This window comes from Dendropsophus ebraccatus, chromosome 1, assembly GCF_027789765.1.
Source record: "Dendropsophus ebraccatus isolate aDenEbr1 chromosome 1, aDenEbr1.pat, whole genome shotgun sequence".
In the NCBI taxonomy this organism is placed as follows: Eukaryota; Metazoa; Chordata; class Amphibia; order Anura; family Hylidae; genus Dendropsophus; species Dendropsophus ebraccatus.
The window spans coordinates 35,120,341-35,144,861 of NC_091454.1; the positions used below are offsets into that span (position 1 = coordinate 35,120,341).

Here is a 24,521-nt window from a genome sequence, read left to right on the forward strand (position 1 = left end):
CATTGCATTCTGGAACCTGTAGTACTGTGTACAACTGATAAACCAGGAAAAACAGAAACACAAAACAGAACAAAACCCCCCAAAACAAATGGATTTTTGGTAGTTTCAAAACTGGGATAGATAGGTAAGTAATGCTTTATGCTTCTGCAGAAGTTTCATTTTTTTTTTTTACCTCTACCCGGAGTTCCCCTTTAACTGTGAGAGCTCCTGATGAGCTATTGGCTCCCTGTTTTGTCAAACTCTGTTGTGGCTGGAGGCAATATTCTGCCTTTGGCCTCCCAGAAGTCCGGGGCACAAGTGACACTCACAGAGCAGGATTAGGAAGGGGACACTGAAGGACTGCATCACAGCCAGGTGAGTATGGATTTTTTTTTTTTACTACACAGAGTGGATGCCTCTATGGGGTGGGGTGGTTAGGGGCTAACCACCAGGGAGGGTGTCTTCTTTGGGGAGGGGTTAACAGAGGAGATGCCTAACACTAGGAATGTTATCTACTGGGGGAGTGGTTAACTAACAAGGGGATTACCTACAGTGGGCTCCTACTACATTGGGGGATACAACATAATAGGGAGGGAAGGGATTATCTAAAGGTCAATGCCTACAAGGGGATTGTTCTAGACAGTTCCTGACATGGACAGAGGTGGCAGCAGAGAGCACTGTGTCAGACTGGAAAACAATACACACCCCCTGCAGGACATACAGCAGTTGATAAGTACTGGAAGACAAAAGATTTTTTTTTTTTTTTTTCTTTTATAGAAGTAAATTGCAAATCTTTGGCACTATCTAGCACCAGTTGATCTGGAAGATAACAATTTTTGGTGAACCCCTTTAACACAGCCCTGTGAATAAACAAAATTCATAAGGGTCAGAACATGGCGATGCTAATGGACTAACTGATCCCAAAAACACTAATATGTCAATTTTACTGTATGGTAAATTTGCCTAACAATAATTGTGTTTTTTTTTTTGTTTTTTGTTTTTTTTTCATTTCGCAAATAATTTTGTTAGTAAAATGAAGGGTGGCAATAAACATACAAATACAAAGAATAAGCTTTAAATTGGGGAGGGAAAAAACATTAGAAAAATTGAGTGTTAGGTGAGAAAGCAGTGCCACTGGATTAGAAAAACATGGCTGCTTCTACACACAGCGCCACACCTGTCCACAGGTTATTTCATGTATTGCAACTTAACTCTCGTTGAAATAAATGGGGACCGATTCAATACCACATATTACTTGTAGACGGGTGTGGCTCTGATTTGGCAACAATGCAGTTAGGTTTTTAATCCTGAAAACCCTCTCTGTAGTTGATGTTCTGAGGCCCACACACGCCCACTATCTCCCATCAGATATCCCTGTTACAATGCAGCTTATGCGCCTCCTCGTCTGCCTGCGATCTCGCTTCTCCGCTTACACAGGCTCCGGGCGCCCTCATGCGGCAGCTGGTGAGATGGCGGCCATTTTTCTGTAGACTTCTGCAGAGTCGTCGAGGAAATGGAGGCTTCCTGCGTCTGAACTGTCAGGCAGAGTGGTGTTTGTAGCGGAAGCGTGTCAGGTACAGAGGCCGGAAATGTTGTAGAGCTCAGCTTGGAACGCATAAGGCAGAGATGTCTGTATATAGATGAGGTAATCGGACGGAGCATGGGGCTTCATGTGCGGCCCGGGATAATATGTGGCGTGTACGTCCTGTGCCTGGCACTGGCCGCTGGAGGTGAGAGTCGTCTGTTCGTGGAAAAGAGCGCGAGCTGGGGCCGTGGTTATAGTGAGGGAGAGTGGGGCTTGTTTCCCCCTGCAGAGGATGGATAGGAGTCCGGGCTCCTATACGTGTCACGTGGGAGACTGAATCCGCGGACTGCAGCCTGTGGTTCTCTCTAGCAGGGCATGCTGGGAGTTGTAGTTTTGGAACAGCTGGTGAGCCACAGGTTAGAGACCGCTGCTTTAAAAACATAAGCCCCGCCCTAAGATACTAAACCACGCCCCCAACTACAATCGGTGTCAGTCCAGAAAGTGTTCTCCTATAGTGTCCCCATAGTATAGTACAGCTAACCATAGAGTGCTCCTATAGTGTCCCCATAGTATAGTACAGCTAACCATAGAGTGCTCCTATAGTGTCCCCATAGTATATTACAGCTTACCATAGAGTGCTCCTATAGTGTCCCCATAGTATATTACAGCTTACCATAGAGTGCTCCTATAGTGTCCTCATAGTATATTACAGCTCACCATAGAGTGCTCCTATAGTGTCCCCATAGTATATTACAGCCAACCATAGAGTGCTCCTATAGTGTCCCCATAGTATATTACAGCCAACCATAGAGTGCTCCTATAGTGTCCCCATAGTATATTACAGCCAACCATAGAGTGCTCCTATAGTGTCCCCATAGTATATTACAGCCAACCATAGAGTGCTCCTATAGTGTCCCCATAGTATATTACAGCTTACCATAGAGTGCTCCTATAGTGTCCCCATAGTATATTACAGCTAACCATAGAGTGCTCCTATAGTGTCCCCATAGTATATTACAGCTCACCATAGAGTGCTCCTATAGTGTCCCCATAGTATATTACAGCTTACCATAGAGTGCTCCTATAGTGTCCCCATAGTATATTACAGCTTACCATAGAGTGCTACTATAGTGTCCCCATAGTATATTACAGCTAACCATAGAGTGCTCCTATAGTGTCCCCATAGTATATTACAGCTCACCATAGAGTGCTCCTATAGTGTCCTCATAGTATAGTACAGCTAACCATAGAGTGCTCCTATAGTGTCCTCATAGTATATTACAGCTAAACATAAAGTGCTCCTATAGTGTCCCCATAGTATATTACAGCTTACCATAGAGTGCTCCTATAGTGTCCCCATAGTATATTACAGCCAACCATAGAGTGCTCCTATAGTGTCCCCATAGTATATTACAGCCAACCATAGAGTGCTCCTATAGTGTCCCCATAGTATAGTACAGCTAACCATAGAGTGCTCCTATAGTGTCCCCATAGTATATTACAGCTAACCATAGAGTGCTCCTATAGTGTCCCCATAGTATATTACAGCCAACCATAGAGTGCTCCTATAGTGTCCTCATAGTATATTACAGCCAACCATAGAGTGCTCCTATAGTGTCCTCATAGTATATTACAGCCAACCATAGAGTGCTCCTATAGTGTCCTCATAGTATATTACAGCCAACCATAGAGTGCTCCTATAGTGTCCCCATAGTATATTACAGCTCACCATAGAGTGCTCCTATAGTGTCCTCATAGTATATTACAGCCAACCATAGAGTGCTCCTATAGTGTCCCCATAGTATATTACAGCCAACCATAGAGTGCTCCTATAGTGTCCCCATAGTATATTACAGCCAACCATAGAGTGCTCCTATAGTGTCCTCATAGTATATTACAGCTAACCATAGAGTGCTACTATAGTGTCCCCATAGTATAGTACAGCTAACCATAGAGTGCTCCTATAGTGTCCTCATAGTATATTACAGCTAACCATAGAGTGCTCCTATAGTGTCCTCATAGTATATTACAGCCAACCATAGAGTGCTCCTATAGTGTCCTCATAGTATATTACAGCTAACCATAGAGTGCTACTATAGTGTCCCCATAGTATAGTACAGCTAACCATAGAGTGCTCCTATAGTGTCCTCATAGTATATTACAGCCAACCATAGAGTGCTCCTATAGTGTCCTCATAGTATATTACAGCCAACCATAGAGTGCTCCTATAGTGTCCCCATAGTATATTACAGCTCACCATAGAGTGCTCCTATAGTGTCCTCATAGTATATTACAGCCAACCATAGAGTGCTCCTATAGTGTCCCCATAGTATATTACAGCCAACCATAGAGTGCTCCTATAGTGTCCCCATAGTATATTACAGCCAACCATAGAGTGCTCCTATAGTGTCCTCATAGTATATTACAGCTAACCATAGAGTGCTACTATAGTGTCCCCATAGTATAGTACAGCTAACCATAGAGTGCTCCTATAGTGTCCTCATAGTATATTACAGCTAACCATAGAGTGCTCCTATAGTGTCCTCATAGTATATTACAGCCAACCATAGAGTGCTCCTATAGTGTCCTCATAGTATATTACAGCTAACCATAGAGTGCTCCTATAGTGTCCTCATAGTATATTACAGCTAACCATAGAGTGCTACTATAGTGTCCCCATAGTATAGTACAGCTAACCATAGAGTGCTCCTATAGTGTCCTCATAGTATATTACAGCTAACCATAGAGTGCTCCTATAGTGTCCTCATAGTATAGTACAGCTAACCATAGAGTGCTCCTATAGTGTCCCCATAGTATATTACAGCCAACCATAGAGTGCTCCTATAGTGTCCTCATAGTATATTACAGCCAACCATAGAGTGCTCCTATAGTGTCCTCATAGTATATTACAGCTAACCATAGAGTGCTCCTATAGTGTCCCCATAGTATAGTACAGCTTACCATAGAGTGCTCCTATAGTGTCCTCATAGTATATTACAGCTTACCATAGAGTGCTCCTATAGTGTCCCCATAGTATATTACAGCTAACCATACAGTGCTCCTATAGTGTCCCCATAGTATATTACAGCTAACCATAAAGTGCTCCTATAGTGTCCCCATAGTATAGTACAGCTTACCATAGAGTGCTCCTATAGTGTCCCCATAGTATATTACAGCTCACCATAGAGTGCTCCTATAGTGTCCCCATAGTATATTACAGCTAACCATAGTGTTCTCCTATAGTGTCCCCATAGTATATTACAGCCAACCATAGAGTGCTCCTATAGTGTCCCCATAGTATATTACAGCTAACCATACAGTGCTCCTATAGTGTCCCCATAGTATAGTACAGCTCACCATAGAGTGCTCCTATACTGTCCCCATAGTATAGTACAGCTTACCATAGAGTGCTCCTATAGTGTCCCCATAGTATATTACAGCCAACCATAGAGTGCTCCTATAGTGTCCCAATAGTATATTACAGCTAACCATAGAGTGCTCCTATAGTGTCCTCATAGTATATTACAGCCAACCATAGAGTGCTCCTATAGTGTCCTAATAGTATATTACAGCCAACCATAGAGTGCTCCTATAGTGTCCTAATAGTATATTACAGCCAACCATAGAGTGCTCCTATAGATAGTGTCCCAATAGTATATTACAGCTAACCATAGAGTGCTCCTATAGTGTCCCCATAGTATAGTACAGCTAACCATAGAGTGCTCCTATAGTGTCCCCATAGTATATTACAGCTAACCATAGAGTGCTCCTATAGTGTCCCCATAGTATAGTACAGCTTACCATAGAGTGCTCCTATAGTGTCCCCATAGTATATTACAGCCAACCATAGAGTGCTCCTATAGTGTCCCCATAGTATATTACAGCTTACCATAGAGTGCTCCTATAGCGTCCCCATAGTATAGTACAGCTTACCATAGAGTGCTCCTATAGTGTCCCCATAGTATATTACAGCTAACCATAGAGTGCTCCTATAGTGTCCCCATAGTATAGTACAGCTTACCATAGAGTGCCCCTATAGTGTCCCCATAGTATATTACAGCCAACCATAGAGTGCTCCTATAGTGTCCCCATAGTATATTACAGCCAACCATAGAGTGCTCCTATAGTGTCCCCATAGTATATTACAGCCAACCATAGAGTGCTCCTATAGTGTCCCCATAGTATATTACAGCCAACCATAGAGTGCTCCTATAGTGTCCTCATAGTATATTACAGCTAACCATAGAGTGCTCCTATAGTGTCCCCATAGTATAGTACAGCTTACCATAGAGTGCTCCTATAGTGTCCTTATAGTATATTACAGCTAACCATAGAGTGCTCCTATAGTGTCCCCATAGTATATTACAGCCAACCATAGAGTGCTCCTATAATATACTAAAGCTAACCAGAGAGCACTTCTATAGTGTCCTCATAATATATTACAGCTAACCCCTATAAATAGTGTCCTCATAGTATATTTCTAACCAACAGCACCCCTATAAATAGTGTCCTAGTAATATTAGTAACCAGAGAATATGCCCTATAAATGGTGTCCCCTTATTATTAGTCACCAGAGTGGATGTTTTTGTAGCCCACCTTTGGCCCATTCTATCTTTTCACTGTCTTAAGGCGTATTTTTCTTTTACTGCAATTTTACAGGTAATGAAAATGTAGATGTTTATCCAGAAGAAGGTCAGGCAGAAATCCTTCAGAGCACCAGCACCATAGCAACCCCAGTAAGGAATGAGGATGGCCGTGTTACTGGGGGTGTCCAGTATAAGACTGCTGAGATTGCCGATGCCATGCAGAGTTCAGACAACCAGCACGACCCTGCTGTGCTGCTCTCTATGCTACCCAGGGACATGAAGGACAGAGCTGGTGCGGATCCAGTGTGTGACATTGCAGTGGGTGGTGCTGAGTGTGGCCCAAGTGATGGTACGCATAGTAATACTGGTGACCAAGAGCAAGAACAGACCCAAAATATGGAACCTGGCCCTGTAGATCCAGAACAAGCCAAGACCGATGACTCGAACACCACAGACAGCAGTAAGCCTCTGAAAGTCAACTGTGAGGACCGCAACATCACTAATGTGGAGAACTTTACTCTGCAGATCCTTAATATTTCTCAGGTATGATATATGCGACTAGTATGTGATTGCTGTAAGTGGTAATGGTATTACTATTAGAGGGAGGGATCTGGAGATGCTTTTATGGGATTTACTATATTTATGGAGTGCAGAGGAATACGCAGTGGTTACAATATGCTTTTTGTGCAGGTTTGGGGCCTGTGGGTAAAACACTTGGAAGAAATAGATGACTAGTATGAGTGATGTGACTTGTGAGCAGGTTAAAGGGGTTATCCAGGTTTAGAAAAAAGACAGTGACTTTCTTGCCAAATGATGTGTCTTTACCAGGGCTGTGGAGTCAGTAAGCTGCGGCTCCGACTCCTAAATTTTATCAAGGAACGATTCTGACTCCATTTCCTCAAAATATAGCCAGTCAGACACCAGGGGAGTTATTTATCACACAGCAGCATCTTCTGTGTAATGTCTTACAAGATTCTGGGGCGACTTCTGAGGGAATAAGGCAAAGATATAAAGCAGCTTCTCCTGTGTGTGCAGTGGATGCAGCCAGTCTCCAGCCTCCATATCCTGAACAACTCAGAACTAGACTAGATGGAGCAAGTGGTGTTTTCCTGCTGACATTTTTCTATGTTTCTAATATTCACCATACACACAGAAAGGATCTGTTCACATACACTGTTGAAATTGAGTGGATGGCCGCCATTTAATGGCAAATAACGTCTGTTATTTTAAAGCAAAGGTCGTTGTTTTGAAATAATGGCCGTTATTTGCCATTAAATGATGGACATCCACTCAATTTAAACAGTGTGTGTGTGTGAACATAGCCTTTCTGTGTTTTCAGTTCATTCCTGGTTTTGGTAGCAAATGGTGGGAACATAGCCTAAAGGCCCTTATCCCTTCTCCAAGGAGCTACCAGAGATAGCTGACACTTTTAAGGCAGACTCATTGGTAGGTGCTTGATTCTATACCCTCATGGCAATGGGAATGAATAAAACACTTGGCTTCAATGATTAAGGCTGAAACACACACACTGCAATTTTTGTGCCAAAGCCAGAAGAGGATCCAACAGGAAAGAGAAGTAGAAGTCCTTCCTTTATATTTTCGATCCCGTTTGAATCCACTTCTTGTTTTGGCATAAAAACTGCAGTGTCCGTACTTCAAAAAACTGCAGTGTGTGTTTCCAGCCTAAGGGTGGGTTCACATGTTTGCAGCAAAATCCGCTGCAGATGGCTTCCCTGTCACTTCAGTGAGATCACATACTTGCAACGGGATTGTCATCTTTATGCCGGCCCCCTTAACCCACCACTGCCTGGAACATACTTTTTCTCGTCCGTACTCCTGCTGCATCTGAGGCTCCTGATCCCCGTAGGTCCCGCTCAGCTAAATGCGTGGCCTTGCCGCAGTCACTGATTGGCTGGGTGGGTCCTCCGGGAGCTGGGAGCCTCAGATGTAGTCGTAGTGTGGACCTGGTAAAATATGTTCTGGGTGGTTGTGGGTTAAGGGGGCCAGCATCTACATACTCGCAGCGGGATGACAATCATGCTGCGAGTATGTAATTTTATTGAAGTTACAGGGAAGGTATCCGCAGCAGATTTTAACGTGAACTCGCAGCATTGAATCCGCTTCGGATATGGTACGTGTGAACCCACCCTAGAGGGGTTTTCTGGTTTAAAAGAAACTGTTGGGTTTTGTCCCCATACACATTTGCATTGTATCTCAGAAGTAAGTCTGATGACGTGTCAAAATTTACCTTCAAATAACAATGAGGGTGTGTTCACACTTAGTAAATCAGGCGGAACCCCGCCTGTTTCAGTGTGCCCTGGCCTGTCTATGGGAGAGAGCGCGCTGCCGCTGCCCTCCACTCAAAGAATAGACATGGGAGCAGAGAGCGGCAGCAGGGGAGGAGCACGCGCTTCCCCATAGACAGGCTATGGCACACTGAGACAGGCGAGATTGAATTCTGCCTGATTTACTCAGTGTGAACATAGCCTAAGGCTTTAATGAAGTTTTGCACACGTTTCATAACATTTCCTACCATGCCATACATTTATGTTCCACCAATAATAGAAAGCATTTCTTTATTCTGCAGGACCTTATGGATTTTCTTAATCCAAATAGCAGTGAGTGCACCATGGTTTTGTTCTTCACCCCTTGGTGTCAGTTTTCTGCTGCCCTAGCGCCTCACTTCAATGCCTTACCCAGAGCCTTCCCAACACTACAGTTCTTGGCCTTGGATGCATCTCAGCACAGCAGGTATGGTTGATCTGTTTAGAGAAGGCATAGAGCTACATGTGGAATTGTGGACAGGGAAGTGGATTTTGTCCCTTTTTACATGTCCCATGATGTATATGGAAAAAGAAAAATTAGAAACAAAGACTAAAGTAGGGCTATGTGTAATCTATATGGTTTATTGTACAAAATGAGCCACTGGTAGCTATACAATCGCTGTTAACTAAGGGTCCATTTACACAGGAAGATTATCTGACAGATTATCTGCCAAAGATTTGAAGCCAAAGCCAGAAATGGGTTTTATGACCTGATCTCTGTTTATAGTCTGTTTCTGGCTTTGGCTCCCGATCTTTGGCAGATAATCTGTCAGATAATCTTTCTGTGTAAATGGACCCTAACAGGCTCCTATAAATATTTACAATAAGACAGACATTGCAAGTCAGTCTGCGTACATGTCCAGGTTGTCATAAAACTAACAAGGAATCAAGACTAATATCTATAACCAGTATGTAATACACTGCAATTCATGAGTAGACCCATGTCAGTCTGTATATAAAACCCCTGTAGTTCACAAGGAAACAACCATGTTGGTGTGTTAAACAGAAAACAAGGACCCCTGTCGGTCCATATATGCACAATGACCAATGTCTGTCAAACAATAAAACACAAAGGTAAGTCTAAGCCCTGTGTCAGTCAGTCCATAAGGAATTAGAGCAGATAAGTTAACACAGAGACGCCAAGTTTGATGGTCCAATCTCCTATGACACTGTGTTGCATCGTCACCTATGACGTATGGTAAAGAGCAACACTAGTAAGCAGGTGAGTCCGCTGTTGCAGTGTCAGCATAGTGCAATCCAATCATGGATGGTATTCACACAGCCTCGGTGGGTCGGGCTTGGACCACATAGATTCAGCAAAGCAGTGGCTATCACCGATCTAAGGTCCTGATAATCCCTAATATTGTGAGTATTGTATCAGGATTCTGTAGTGTGCCGGCAGTGCGTCCTGTGTGTGGAGACGTGTTGTCTCCACTTATCCGCAGTGGCTCATCCTGTCCAGTGAGAGCTGGTAATATTTGTCCCATGTAAACTGGTACTGTTTGTATTATGCATCTTAACATACTGGATTTGGTTGGTAACAGTATAGTGGTAATGGAATCAAAAGTTTGCTATAGGGCCCAGCCAGTTTTAGTTACGCCCCTGCATAGGGGGAATGTTCTGCAGAGAGGTGTCATGGGGGGAATCTTCTGCAGAGAGGTGTCGTGGGGGGAATGCTATGTCAGGAGGTGCTGTGAAGGGTACAATGCTCTGCAGAGAGGTGTTGTGGGCGAATTCTCCAAAGAAATAAATACTCTGCAGGGAGTTGTACTGGGGGGAGGTTACTCTGCAGAGATGTGCTGCATGGGTATGCTTTGTAGGGGGGAAATGTTCTGCAAAGACCTGTCATGTGGGAGGATATGGGACAGTGTTGTTGGACAATGGTCTGCAATGAAGGAGAGTAGCGAAAAGTTCTGCTGACTATTATCATTTGTGAGAATGCTCTGCAGGGAGGTATCACATGTGGGAATAGGATTATGGTATCCATGTGTAAACAGAGTAGAGAGGTGACGTCCTGTAAAGTTATAGGATTATTACGATCGGTCTAGAGAGGTGACATCTGATACAGTAACAGGGTTTATTACTTTCCTAGTCTGCACTGCTCCTACAGCTGTAGTATGTACATAGCTGTATACCTGTGTATAAACATCCTGTAGTGTGTACATAACTATATACCTTTGTATACATGTCCAGGTCTCTGCTGAGATAATAATGACTATAGACTAAATGGCACAGTCGTGTGTTGCTGCTCAATGAGTTCCTTTATTTATTTATTTTTAGATTTATTGAAACAAAATATTGCCAGTTTGGCACGGCCAAGCGGGTGTGGCTTGCAAAAAGGGGAGTGTCCTAATTATTATTCAATTATCGTAACCGCGGATACATGTACGATTAACCACAATATTGATTTAGGCCAATATCGCCCAGCCCTACTACAAAGCCCATCAAATTTGCTGCTATTATATCGTTCTATTGTTCCTATAGGATTACGCTCTTGCAGTGTAAACCATTTTTATTGCCTTAGGCTATTCTGTTTGTTGCTACAGATTTCTGCTGAAATAGTTATTTTACATTATATTATCCGTGTGATATCTAACCTGCTCTTACTTCCCTCCTAGCCTGTCCACTAGATTTGGTACAGTCGCAGTTCCCAACATCCTGCTCTTTCAAGGTGCAAAGCCCATGGCACGGTTTAACCACAGTGAGAGGAACCTGGAATCTTTTAAGTCATTTATATTCAATCAATCAGGTACATACACATATTAGGCTGAACATGGTGGGGTCTGGGCCCTCTTTTTTCTGTTAATCGAGATCCAGCTGTGACATGGGTCTTCACAGTGTACCACCAAATCAGAATACCTTTACAGCATGAACAAACAATATGTAAATGGAATCGCAGAGAATGCACTATTCTGCAAGTAGTATGGAATAATACAGGAGATGCTGAGCAGATTAAGATATTGTTATATTGTTTTAGATTCAGAATAACATGTCATTTATTGCTCTAAAGCTCTACTCATTCTGGTCCAGTGGGTGGTCTTGGTGGTGCATGCAGATTGGACCACACTTTTAATGTGATAGCCTTCCTTTAATACACACACTTTTCTTTGACATCAGAAGAGAAAAAAAATCCTATAAAACCAGTTCTTATAATATAAAAAGTATTATACTACTTCTGTAGAAAATAGTAAACATGCTATTCTTACCTCACCGGCCTCCCCCAGTATCCTATGGCATTTTCGGGTCTCCACTCCAACTCCACTTCTAAGACAGACTCGTCTCTGTAGTGGCAGCCCTTTTAGCCAGTCACCGACTGAGATGAGACAGCGCCGCACCCAGTGATTGGCTGAGAGGTCTGTCACTGCAGAGATGAGTTTGTCTCTGTACTGGTAATGGCCACAATCTGCAGGAGACCTGGAGATGCTGTAGGAGGACACTGGGGGAGCGTGGTGGGATAAGAATAGCATCTTTATTATTTTCTACCCAAGGGAAGCAATGCTTAAATAGTTTTCCATAGCTGAAGTACTCCTTTAATAAAGACCTAGATGATGGGCCGCAGGGGAGTCTCATCTATCTTCCAGTTTGTCACAACACTACAGGAACAAATGTCATGTGCCAATTTTTCATGACTTTGTTAATGAATGGTTTCTAACCTAGTTTTTCTTTCCAGGTGTTGAAGCAAAACCGGAGGTTTTTGTGACAGAAGCGGACCTTGACGGTCCACTACCCAGTACTCCTCAGGCTGGAATAGACTGGCTGCTTGTTTTCTCTGTCGTCTATGTGACATCTTTTATTGTTTATGCCACTATGCAAACTGATAGGATCCGATGGCTTATACCAGGGCAAGAACATGAACACCAGGAATGACTCTCTGAAACCCCTTAGGACTGGTTGATGCCTGCTGACATTGTACATCTCTGTAAATGGCGTAAAGGGTGTTATTACAACATATGTCTAGGCCATTATCGGACACTGATCAGTGGAGGACTGGACTTTGTGACTTGCAATGACTATTTGTTTTAATGTAGAGTTGTTAAGCATGTGCACAGACTCTGAGTGTTCTATGACATGTCCTAAAACCTTAAAGTGTACCTGTCAAAAAAAAAAAGCTTTTGACATGTCAAAGGTTTTTATCAGCCAGGGTTTGAGTGTTCAGACCCTGATGGTCAGTAGAATGAGCAAGGAGACAACCTGACCACTGTGGGCTTTCCACTCTGCTCTGTGTGAGCGAAACTGCTCCATATATGTGCACTATGTGGCCGTCCAGGTCACATGACACAGAGCTGGGAGAGAATGTGCTGAGCGTGGACTTCTCCCTGCACGTTCTTCTGAACGTTTGCGGTCTGAACACTCAGACCCTGCCCAATCAAAACATTTCATGTCTCTCTGTTGTGTCAAAAAGTCCCCATGACGGTGCTTCTTTAAATGCTTTCAGAACCAACTAAATCACTTCCAGAACTTTGCTAATGGTGCGTTTACACAGGCAGATTTTGGAAGCCAAAGCCAGCAATGGATTTGAAAAGAAGAGAAATCTCAGTCTTTCCTTTATGACCCGTTCCATGTTTATGGTCTTCCTGACTTTGGCTTAAAAAAATCAGTCAGATAAATCTGCCTGTGTAAACACACCATTAGAAAGGTTTCTGAAATAGGAGACAGGTGTACATATGTTACCAGGACTCATGTCTTAGGGCCCTTTTACACAGAAAGATTATCTGACAGATTATCTGCCAAAGATTTGAAGCCAAAACCAGGAACAGACTATAAACAGAGATCAGGTCATAATGGAAAGCCTGAGAATTCTCCTCTTTTCAAATCCAGTCCTGGCTTTGGCTTCAAATCTTTGGCAGATAATCTGTCAGATAATCTTTCTGTGTAAAAGGGCCCTTAGGTTGGGTTTCCACATATGCATTTTAAATGCTGTGAAAACTGCCTCGCCCCATAGACGCACCATGTTCCTGCTAATCTCAGTAGCACCATGCAGCTATTGGAGATTGAATGGGGGGGTGGTGTTCACAGCGTTCTGAACGCTTCTTTGGAAATGGATATGTGCTGTAAATATTCAATAAAACTAAATTAAAGAATTTTGATTCTCAGAATTTTACTCTGCCATTTATTGTTTATTGCATGTGTCTTTGAAGAAGTTTTTATGAGGGGGCAATCTCGCCACAGTCTCGAGTCAATGTATTGCTGCTGTCTGTTGGCTCTCCCTACAGAGTCTGCTACCAGTGAAATGTCATTTTACATGTGGCCATTTTAATAATCAAATGCTGTGTTATACAGTAGCCTAATACAGCCCTATGTCCCTGGCCTGGTCTGATAGCAGACTATGAACACCAGATCCTGAGTCTGATGACCCAATGTCACTGTTGTCAGTTATTTAAAAAGGTTCTAGGTCCCAGAACAGACAGTGTGCTGACAAACCCTTTAATCGCATCCACATGATGCAGAATATTTCCACACAAAAATCGTTTCGCTATGTGGGTTATTACATCTGTCACATCCATTTCTGCTGTAGAAAGTGCACTGACTGGGTTAGGGTTTTCCATTGTATTTATTATCAAAGAAGACATCCGTAATTAAATCCTATTGTTGTAGGTTTTGCTGTGGATCCACAGGTTATCTGAAGCAAAAACCCACAAGTCCAGATGATAGTTAAAGGAGAAGTCCGGCCAAAGGTATTTTTTAATATGTTATTACTTATGGAAAAATAGACACATTTCTAATGTACATTAATTATGAGAAATGCACATATACTGCTATTTCCCTTAATTTATTAGATCATGGAGTGTTTGAATTCTCTCTGAAACTGATGCCACGATAAAGGGTGTAATTCCTATGGAGTGTCCAGCAGGGGGCGCACTATATAGAAGTCGATGAGTACCATTGACTTCTATATATAGTGCGCCCCTGCTGGACACTCTATTGAATCAATGGATGTGTATGTAAAAATGTTATGTACGGTACGTTTTGATTTAATGCATTTGTGCCCAGCACCGCGCAGGGAGGTAAATGCACAGGCACCTCTCTCCCTCCCTGTTCGGTGCCCTCCAAATGTATTCATTGAATACATTTATGGGATACTTTGGGGAGCAAGGACACTTGCTCCCCAAAGTATTTCATAAATGTATTCAATCAAAACGTAGTGTACATAACATTTTTACATACACATATATTGATTCAATAGAGTGTCCAGCAGGGGCGCACTATATATAGAAGTCAATGGTACTTATTGACTTCTATATATAGTGCGCCCCCTGCTTGACACTCCATAGGAATTACACCCTTTATCGTGACGTTACGGTTTCTGGGAGAATTCTAATGGTGTGTTTACACAGAGAGATTTATCTGACAGATCTTTGTAGCCAAAGCCAGGAACAGACTATAAACTGGGAATGGGTCATAAAGGAAAGACTGGAATCTCTTCTTTTCAAATCCATTGCTGGCTTTGGCTTCAATAATCTGTCAGATAAATCTCTGTGTAAACGCACCATGACACTCCATGATCTAATAAATTAAGGGAAATAGCAGTATATGTGCATTTCCCATAATTAATGTACATTAGAAATTTGTCTTACTTTCCATAAGTAATAACATATTAAAAAATACTTTTGGCCAGATACACACTATGCACCTTATTGCTCCCCTAGCAATGCATCTCTGGTCCCTGTAAGTCTCTGTAGATCCAGCATGCAGTGACTGCATGCTGTGTTTATACAAAACTGCTGCAGACAATGGGTCTGGTAATCAAAGATCGACATGCAGGAATGCATTACCTTGGGATCAGCTAGTATTATTTTTTATTAGTTTAAATCTTCATGCTGTACTGTAACATCTGTGTGGCTGTGTCGGTACTGTAGATTTAAATTGATACAGAACTCCTGGCATCATAATGAATCATGATACAGGGAGTTCAGTTATTCCAGACAATCGCACATCATCCATGCCACAGCTTTGCCACTACAGTGCTGCAGCACTTCAAAGAGTTTCCCCGCTGCCGGCATGATATTGAGACATCATGCTGGGCGACAAAAGAATCCGTTACATTCTTTCCCTGTTCGTAAGGTCCGTAAATTTGCGGGCGTGTGAATGTAGCCTAAGCCTTGACATGTTATCAGACATATGGTCTCAACTGCTGCAATGCAGAGATTCCGCTGAGGCAGTGCGCAAATCTGACTTTCACTTTCTTACAGAGTGGAGTGCACTTCATCTGTATCTCCGTATCACAGCGGGTCTCAGGAGGAGACCAGGTGCGATCAGTAACTTTTGATATGTCACAGGTTACCCCAAAAAACAGTAACTCTGTACATGCTTGACTTTTGAAGGATCTATGCACCAAAATTCAGTCAGAATTGCTGTGGAAATGTATGCCAGCTATTAACCATTGCTGTGGTAACTTGTGCACCAGGACCAGAAGGTAATTTCAGTCTCTGCTCTGCTGATACCCGCATGATACACAGACATAGACATCATATACTGGAGTACTGCCAGAAGCGTGTGGTTTTGCCAAGTAACCCAAATGCAGCTTTTCTGCTATCCTGGCATGGCAGTATAACGGTCAGATTATTTCTGCTTGGCCTAGCGTAGAGCATGGAATCAGGGTTTACACAATGTGTAGCAATTAGAGATGAGCACAACACGATCGTTCAGCATTTGAATACCAGTGGCTGAAGAAGTTGGATGCAGTCCTAGTGTCTGGGAAAACAGCCATAGGTATGTTTTCCTAGACTCCTTAGGGCTTGATCCAACTTCTTCAGCCACTGGTAATCAAAGGCCAAGTTACAATCATATCCCATCTGCAGACAGACAACAAAATATTCTTTTATATAACCTCCAGAGCCTAAAAATCTCTCCTGACTAGGGATGGTCCGAACCGAGTTCGGTTCGGGCTCGTACGAACCCGAACTCTCGGTAGTGATTCCCGCTGTCTGCCCGCTCCATGGAGAGCGTGGATACAGCGGGAGGACCGCCTGGAAAACTGGGATATAGCTATAGGCTGTATCCCAGTTTTCCAGGCGGTCCTCCCGTTGTATCCACCCGCTCCACGGAGCGGGCAGACAGCGGGAATCTGATGCCGAGCGTTCGGGTTCATATGACTCAAGACTTTGCTATAATTATTTCCAGACAATCTTCTATGGGCTAAAAATATCTGCAAAACATGTCTCCTGTCATGGTTCCATAATATGTTGGTCTACAGCAGGATAATAGTATCAACCTGGAGTACAGAGAATTGCCTACACTGCACACCTAACAAACTCTGATCTCAGTCATACAGTGATCCCGACTTGTCCCTGGTTTGGGCGGGGTTTTGCGACTCTAGTCCATTGAAGTGAATGGAGCTTAACTGCAAACCACACCTGAACTGGAGACAAGAGTGGTGCTGTCTCTGGAAATAAGTGGCCATGTTTTTCTAATGCTGGATAACCCATATAGGGTGCCTTCACACAGGACGACTCGCAGCGGAAATCTCTCTGCGAGATCCGCTACGGGTTAAGGTCCTGGCAGGTCCCTGGGCTTCCTGCTTTGCAGATTGGCTGGGTGGGAGAGCAGGAAGCCGGGACCCCATGCAGCAAGGAGACAGGTAATGTATACAGACAGCGGGAGCCAATTAAGGGGGGCGGATGAATTACATTCTCGCAGCGGTCTTTCAGACTGCTGTATGTATTGACAGGGACCTGCCAGAACCTTACCTCATAGCGGACCTCGCTGCAAAACTGCAGCAAGATTTCAGCTGCCAGTTGTCCCTAAAGGGCCTTTTACACAGGCTGACTATTGGCCAGGAGCATTGTCAGAAATGCTCCTGTGTAAAAGTGACACTGAAGTGCAGAGAACAGAGAAAATGCCCAATCTTACGCTGATCTGGCCTTTAGAGAAGGCTTTAAAATTTATCAACAAGCAGCAACAAAGTAGATGGCACAGCTCCGGTCCAGACCATAGGTTTCACATGACCAGATGGTGCTCAGTCTTGAACAACAAAGTCCCAACAATGCAGGTACAGTATATAGATAAAAGATGGCACTCACCAACTTGGCGTTGAATCATCCTGCTTTATTGCACATACAAGGATCGGGGAAGGAACGAGTCGGGTGTGTCGTGCCCGACTGATTAAGAAGGGCGCAGGCGGACTGCATGTGCCATTCTCCATATTCTGTAGGCTGTATGCTTATTGCCGCCAGGAATGGGTTAAAAGTTCTAACTAATGTTTTCCTCTCTCCTTCCCTCCCTCCTTTCCTCATCACTGTTGCTGTATCCAATCTTGGGCCTTGGCGGTCTTTTTAGCCTATGGGAAGCTGCGCTGGGAAAGAGGAGGGTACCTGTATATATAGAGCTGTTCCCGGGTCCACTGCACCACTTAGCGATTTTGGAAGTGGTTCGTCCATGGCTGCGGCTGATGAGTTCTTAATGGCCGCGCTGCAGGCGCGTGCCGCTACGGAGGGTGAGGGCTGGCTCAGCAGGTTCCTGACTGGGATCAGCCCCCCTCCGGTATCCCTTCCACCTCCGCTCCCCGAGACTGGTCGGCGCTCTGCGAGGCGCACACGCGCTCCCGACCAGCTTAGCCCCAGCCTGTCTCTTCCGGTTCGGCGCGTGGTAGGTCCCTACATGCCGGCGCTGCTGTACACTCTGCATCTGCTCTCCCTCCTCCTCAGGTCAGCTCCCACTCCTCCTCTCCTTCCCCCGCCCGCTCTTCGCTGGCTACTGCCGCCAGTGCTGCTCCGGGACCTCAGCTCTCCCTGCCTGCGCTGTCCTCCACCCCCCCCCCCCCCGGAGTGCCGGCAGTCTATTAACCCCTCCTATCCCGGCGGTGCGGTCCAGGCGGCTGCACAGCATTCCCCTGCTAGTGATTTCTTTTCTGGCCGGGTTGTAGCTTCTCCCTGGCTCAGGATGGGAGGAATGGCCAGTATATCCTCTGATGATGCCCCATCCCCTCTGAGCAGCCGGTCATTAATAGTCAGCCAGAGGCTGCCCCGGTTAGCACCCCGGCAGTTTGTGAAATGGCTGTTTCTGCCCAGGCCCAGCCTCCCCTTAGTGTAATCGCGTTGCCGTCAGTTGTCCCTCTCACTGCCAGCGGGGCTGCTGCCCCTGAGCCTGCCGGTTGCAGCCTAGCCTCCCATGCTGGGGCCCTGCTACCAGTCCCACTTGCCGGAGCGGAGTCCCGCAGGAGTGTTTCCAGTCGACGCAGATCTCGCTCCTCCTCAGCCTCTCAGAGCCTGCGGCGTTACCACCGCCGCAGGTCGTCTGGTTACCATTATCGCACCTCAAGACGACGATCCAGGGTCTCCGAAAGCCGTAGGCGTTCCAGGTCCTCCCGTTGGCAGTCACCGTCGACTTCTGACGGTTCAACGAGCGCCTTGGAGGTCGCTGGTCGGAGCCCGAGGGGTCACCGTAGACGGCGGGAATATTCTCTCTCATCTAGGAGGTCATCCCAGCCTGCTGTTGTTCCTGCGACCATTCCCGTTTCTGATCCGGCGGGACCGACTGTTCCTCCACCTGTTCCGTTGTCCGACCCGGTTGCATCGGGGAGTGGTGAGTTTAATTTCACGGGAGCTTGGGGTGCGGGTGAGTCAGGTAACAGTGAAGTTTTATCTGCTTTACAGTCCATTTTATGTAAGCTTTTCCCACCCGCCGTGAGCGTGGTCCCGGCTGCTTCTACGGTTTCTAAGCCTCCCCCACCTAGGGCTGGTATCTACAAGGAGGCCTTCTTCTGTGGTATCAGCCCTTTGGGTGCGCATTTGGATGCGGAAACTAGGGAGAAGATATGGGCGAATCAATATGTGGACATCTGGTCCCTTATTTCAGCCGTCCAATTTACGGTGGATAAGGAACGGCGCACTTTCACTGATAACAATAGAGCCACTGAATTTAGAAAGCCCCGAGTGGCTAGGACCATGAATAATTGGATTCAGGCTTTTTCGGTTTTAGGTTGTGTCATGGGTCAGAAGCACCCAGAACGATGCACGGAATTGTTTGTATATTTTGACAGCATTTACAGTGCATACAAATCGCATGGGGGGTCCGCCTGGTGGCGGTACGATGAGGACTTCCGTCGGCGCCTGGCGTTGCAGCCGGAGATTGGCTGGGGCATCAGGCGCACGGATGTTTGGCTCCGCCTCATGATGGCACCGAAAGTTCAGCCCTTTCCAGCCGCGGCCACTGGTCCCGGAGGAGTTTCCGCTTCAGGATTGGTGGCCGTGCGCAGACCAGGTTCCTGTTGGCTCTTTAATGAGGGCAGTTGCCGTTTCGCAGGATTGTGCAAGTACAAGCATGAGTGTTCCTCATGTGGTGGAGCCCATACAGCCTTGCGATGTCCCAGGCCCTCGGTGCGACAGATTAATAGAACAGTACCTTCCGAGGTCAAGGACGCCGGTGAGCGTACTCGCAATGCGCCCTTGGCTAGACAGTTACCCCAATAGTTCGGATGCCTCTGTTCTGTTAGATGGTTTTCAGTTTGGTTTCTTTATCCCGTTTAATTATTCTAGTTTACCCCAGTTTTCTGATAATTTAAAGTCAGCTCGTCGGCAGTTACAGGTATGAAAATTGCCAAGGAAGTTGCGCTTGGCAGGGTCGCTGGCCCCTTTGATGCCCCCCCTTTTTATAACCTGCGGATCTCCCCTTTGGGGGTAGTTCCAAAAAGGGAGCCAGGTAAATTCAGACTCATTCATCATCTGTCCTATCCTAGAGGTTCGTCTGTCAATGACGGCAATTCAGCAGATGATGCCTCAGTCTCTTATGTATCTTTTGACAAGGCTGTCATGTTAGTTAGGAGGGAGGGTAGAGGGGCTCTCTTGGCGAAATCTGATGTGGAATCTGCCTTTCGACTGCTACCAGTTCACCCCGATTGTTATCACTTGCTTGGATTTCGGTGGGAAGGCAGATTTTACTACGACATGTGCTTGTCTATGGGATGTTCCATTTCATGCCACTTCTTTGAACTTTTCAGCTCCTTTTTGGAGTGGGTGGTGCGTTATGAAACTGGCTCCGGTTCAATTATACATTACCTGGACGACTTCTTTTTTGTAGGTTCCCCACATGATTCTTCTTGTCAGTTCCTGTTGTCTACATTTCAGTTTTTTATGAAACGTTTTGGGGTCCCTTTATCGCTGGAGAAGACGGAGGGCCCTGCCACGGTTCTTACCTTTTTGGGTATTGAGATTGACACTGTGGCCATGGTTTTCTGCCTTCCTCAGGACAAATTGGCGAAATTGGAGGATTTGATTGATGGGTTTTTGGTCGTGTTTAAGCTTACCCTTAAACAGATGCAGTCTTTGCTGGGCCTGCTTGTTTTTGCATGCCGAATCATGCCGATGGGGCGTATTTTCTGCAGGCGGCTGTCTTTGGCTACCAGGGGCATTCGCCTCCCTGAGCACCGCATACGCATCACCGGCATTTTAAAGGCTGACCTCAGAGTCTGGAAGGATTTCCTTGGCTCATACAACGGTCGCACCTGCTTAATGGGTACTAGAGTGACCAATGATGAGTTGGCCCTCTTTACTGATGCGGCACGTTCTGACGGTTTTGGGGCGGTCTTAGGTGACGATTGGTGTGCGGAAGCATGGCCGGTGGAGTGGAGCGAGTTGGGTTTATGCAAGAACCTCACCTTGTTGGAGCTTTTCCCCATCGTGGTGGCAGTGGAAATCTGGGGCCCTCGCCTCGCCAATAAGCATATTTGTTTCTGGTCGGACAATTTGGGGGTTGTTCGATGTATTAATAACCTCTCTTCCTCCTCTCCTCCGGTCATTAGTCTTCTAAGGCATTTGGTTTTGCGCTGTTTGGACTATAATATTTACTTCCGGTCTCGTCATGTACCGGCCGTTCAGAACTCCATTGCTGATGCGTTGTCCCGTTTTAATTGGCAGGATTTCAGAGCGCTCCTGCCTGGAGCCAAGGAGGTGGGCTGTCCCTGCCCGGAGCAGCTATGGAATCTAGTGGACCTCGGATGATGGAGATGATCGCTGCTTCAGTGACGCCTGCGACCTGGAGATTGCATGGTAAGGCGTGGGAGGAGTGGTGCTCTTGGTCCGGGGTCGAGATGCAGCAGGTGACGAGTCTGTAAGGTTGGAAGTTACTGTTGAATTTGTATTGGCTCTAAGGGCATCTGGGGCGTCTGGCTTTGTAGCGCAGCGTAAGCTTTCCGGGGTTTCATTTTACTTTAAGCTTTTGGGTTGGGGGGATGTTACCAGGGCTTTCCTGATTAGGCAAGCCTTGAAGGGATGGAAAAAGGAGAAAGTGAAGGTTGATCAGCGGCGCCCAGTTTCTTATCAGTTACTGGTTCGCATGATTCAATTTTGCCCGGCGGCTTGCAGTTCTCCCTATGAGAGTGCTCTGTTTGCCGTGGCCTTCGGTCTTGCCTTTTTTGGCGCGCTACGGATTGGGGAGCTTTTACCTCCTTCTAAGTTGAAGCCGGGCGGTTTGCGCAGCGAGGATGTCGTTGTTGGTACGCACTCCTTCCGCATCGGGGCAGCGACGGAGGCGGCGAGGGCAGGTTTGCCGAGTCAGCGGTAATGCGGATAGGTCATTGGCGCTCGGCGTGCTATGCTCGCTATTTTAGGCCGGATTTGCTGCTGTGAATTCATGTCTGTTTTTCTTTTAGATGTGGTGCCCCCGACCGTGTGGATATTAGGTCACTCTTATATCTTCCGGGCGGGACAGCGTGCTGAGATTTGTCCTGCTGGCAGGAGTCTGGGTTTTCGTCACATTGAAGTTTTCTGGAGAGGCATCCAGTGGCTGCGTTGGCCTCAGGTTCTTTCGGAGGTCATGTCTATTGCCGGGGTTACTTCCGGCCCTGTTATTTTGGTGGTGCATGCGGGTGGGAACGACCTCTGTCACGCCAAGATCAATGAGCTTATGGCGCTTATGCGTGCCGACATTTTAAGGTTTGGTCCGTTGTTTTCGGAATTTGTTTTGGTGTGGTCAGAGGTCGTTCCTCAAGTGGTGTGGCAGTATGCCAGGGATCCCCTGGCGACTGAGCGTTCCAGGCAGACGCTCAATGCGAGAATGTCACGTTTTGTACGGTCCCGTTCTGGGGTTGTTGTCCGACATCGCCAATTGGAGGGTGATAATCGGGGTTTGATGTCATCGGATGGCGTACACCTGAGTGAAATTGGGCATGACATTTTCCTATCGGGTTTGCAGGACGGGAGGTCGTAGCCCTGTGTAGGGGTCACAGGGCTCCTTCTTGGCCTGAATATTCTGATTGATGGTTGGGAGCAGCCAGACATGTACGGCGGGAGTCCGCCGGTGGCATACCACGGCTGCTAGTCCGGTTTTGAGTTGGCACTGGAGAGTGCCGGTTTACGAAGAATGTTAAGAAAGTTAATAAAAGCTGTGGCCGATCTCCACCCAGCAAAGGAAGAAGTTGTCTTGTGTTTTTATTCCTGGCGGTGGTGGGTATATGGGAATGTTTGTTGTTATAGAGGTTAATGCAGTCTGACCACAGTTTTGCGGCAGAATGCTGCGTTCTGCAGCTGAACTGCAGTCACCTGACTGCTTCCTCCCCCGATTCTCGTATGTGCAATAAAGCAGGATGATTCAACGCCAAGTTGGTGATTACCATGTTTTATCTTTATGCTTGCCTTTAAATTTTATCGTTGCCAGCCAATGTTTATCATTTAAAGATCATGAGCAGCACTGCTTGTGATCTGGAATCCAGGTCTTCCATCCTCCGACCGATGACTGTAATTTCAGGCCCCACCTCCTTCAGAATGATTGACAGCAGGAGGAGGTGGGGCCAGAAGACAGGAGGCCTAGATGCTGGGTCACAAACTGCATGGATGTAACTATACACTGCTGCTTGTGAGCTTTAAACTGACAGCACAGATATATAAATATGGCTTCAGCGCCATTTCTGTGCTTTCCCCAGCAACTCACCACCTCTGAATGCTGACAATCTCCTAGACAGTAGACAGAGTCCGCTCCGGCCCCCACCTTCTGTGTTGGGGATCACATGTCCTCCTCCTTTTTAATGGGCCCGGTTAGTGATTATAACCCTGCCCACTGAAGAGATAGAGGACAGATGACAGTGCTGCGACAACCTACCACCCCCCCAGCCAATTTTACGTCCTGTGACTCCGCTGGCAGTTGCCCCCTCCCGTGGCACACAGCTGTCACAGAAAGACCCAGCAACTGTTGTCACAGAGAGACTCAGCCCTGGGGGTGATCTGCAGCACCAGTGTCTCTGACAGCACATCCCCCCAACCACTGCCCACTGGGTCTCTCTGTGACAGCGGTCCCCCCCCCCGGTGCTCCTGCAGTAGATGACCCCTGGCTGCTGGGTCTCTTTCTGACACCACCACTAAAACTCCTAAACTTCTAAAACGTGCATATTCGGGTATCAATCTAATGTGTATGAGGTTATCCAGAATGACTATTGACAGATAATGTCAGTGGTGATAGGGGTCGAGGATGTTGGAAAATTACCTAACCCCTTTGTTTTGGGAGAGATAAGCCGCAGCAAGAGCTTTCTCGCTGTGATTTACCCCTCCATATAGGGGACTCAGGAATGCTCAGTCGGATCAAATGTACCTGTGTATAGGTAGGATAGGTGGCAAGCGCGCGGGAGAGAGAACTGACAGCCAGATAATAGTTCGGCCGTCAGTTACTGAAAATGTATTGTGTCCCCCATCTACTGATGGCCTCTTACCAGAACCTCTCAAGAGCCTAGCCCAACTTAACTATAATGGACATATTTCTATACACTTCTTTGATCTGTAATATTAATGTATTTCACATGATATACCATCAGTATATGTAGTTGTTGCACTGAAAACTGCACTGATTTCAAAGCACTACGGACAGAAATAATTGGTATATCACTGTGTGTACAACGGACACTATTTGCTATGATTTCAATGCAACACATTGTTTTATGACAAGCACAGCCGTTGCTTTATTTGCTAACAATGGCAGGTCTTGTCATGAAAAACACACAGTGGGGGAGATTTATCAAACTGGTGGAAAGTAGAATTGTCTTATGCTGCGTTTACACAAAGCGATTATCGTGCGAATTTGCACGATAACGATCCAATTCGAACGATAATCGTACGTGTAAACGTAGCGAACGATCAAACGACGAGCGAGAAATCGTTCATTTTGATCTTTTAACGTGTTCTTAAA

General features: G+C 45.8%; 1 protein-coding gene across 1 annotated transcript; it reads left to right on the forward strand.

Moving 5' to 3' along the window:
* Positions 1-1,559: 1,559 nt before the first annotated feature.
* TXNDC15 (thioredoxin domain containing 15) lies at positions 1,560-13,510 on the forward strand. Its single transcript, XM_069969603.1, has 5 exons — positions 1,560-1,709; positions 6,164-6,633; positions 8,678-8,841; positions 11,033-11,163; positions 12,085-13,510. The coding sequence occupies exons 1-5, from the start codon at positions 1,640-1,642 to the stop codon at positions 12,279-12,281; spliced, it is 1,032 nt and encodes a 343-aa protein (XP_069825704.1). The 5' UTR covers positions 1,560-1,639; the 3' UTR covers positions 12,282-13,510.
* The last annotated feature ends 11,011 nt before the right edge of the window (positions 13,511-24,521 follow it).

Excerpts from the sequence above, each read along its gene's own strand:
- TXNDC15 (XM_069969603.1), top strand. The coding sequence starts at position 1,640 with ATGGGGCTTCATGTGCGGCCCGGGATAATATGTGGCGTGTACGTCCTG. Across the intron at positions 8,842-11,032 it reads GATGCATCTCAGCACAGCAG|CCTGTCCACTAGATTTGGTA; the intron begins GTATGGTTGATC and ends CTTCCCTCCTAG. Across the intron at positions 11,164-12,084 it reads ATTTATATTCAATCAATCAG|GTGTTGAAGCAAAACCGGAG; the intron begins GTACATACACAT and ends TTTTCTTTCCAG.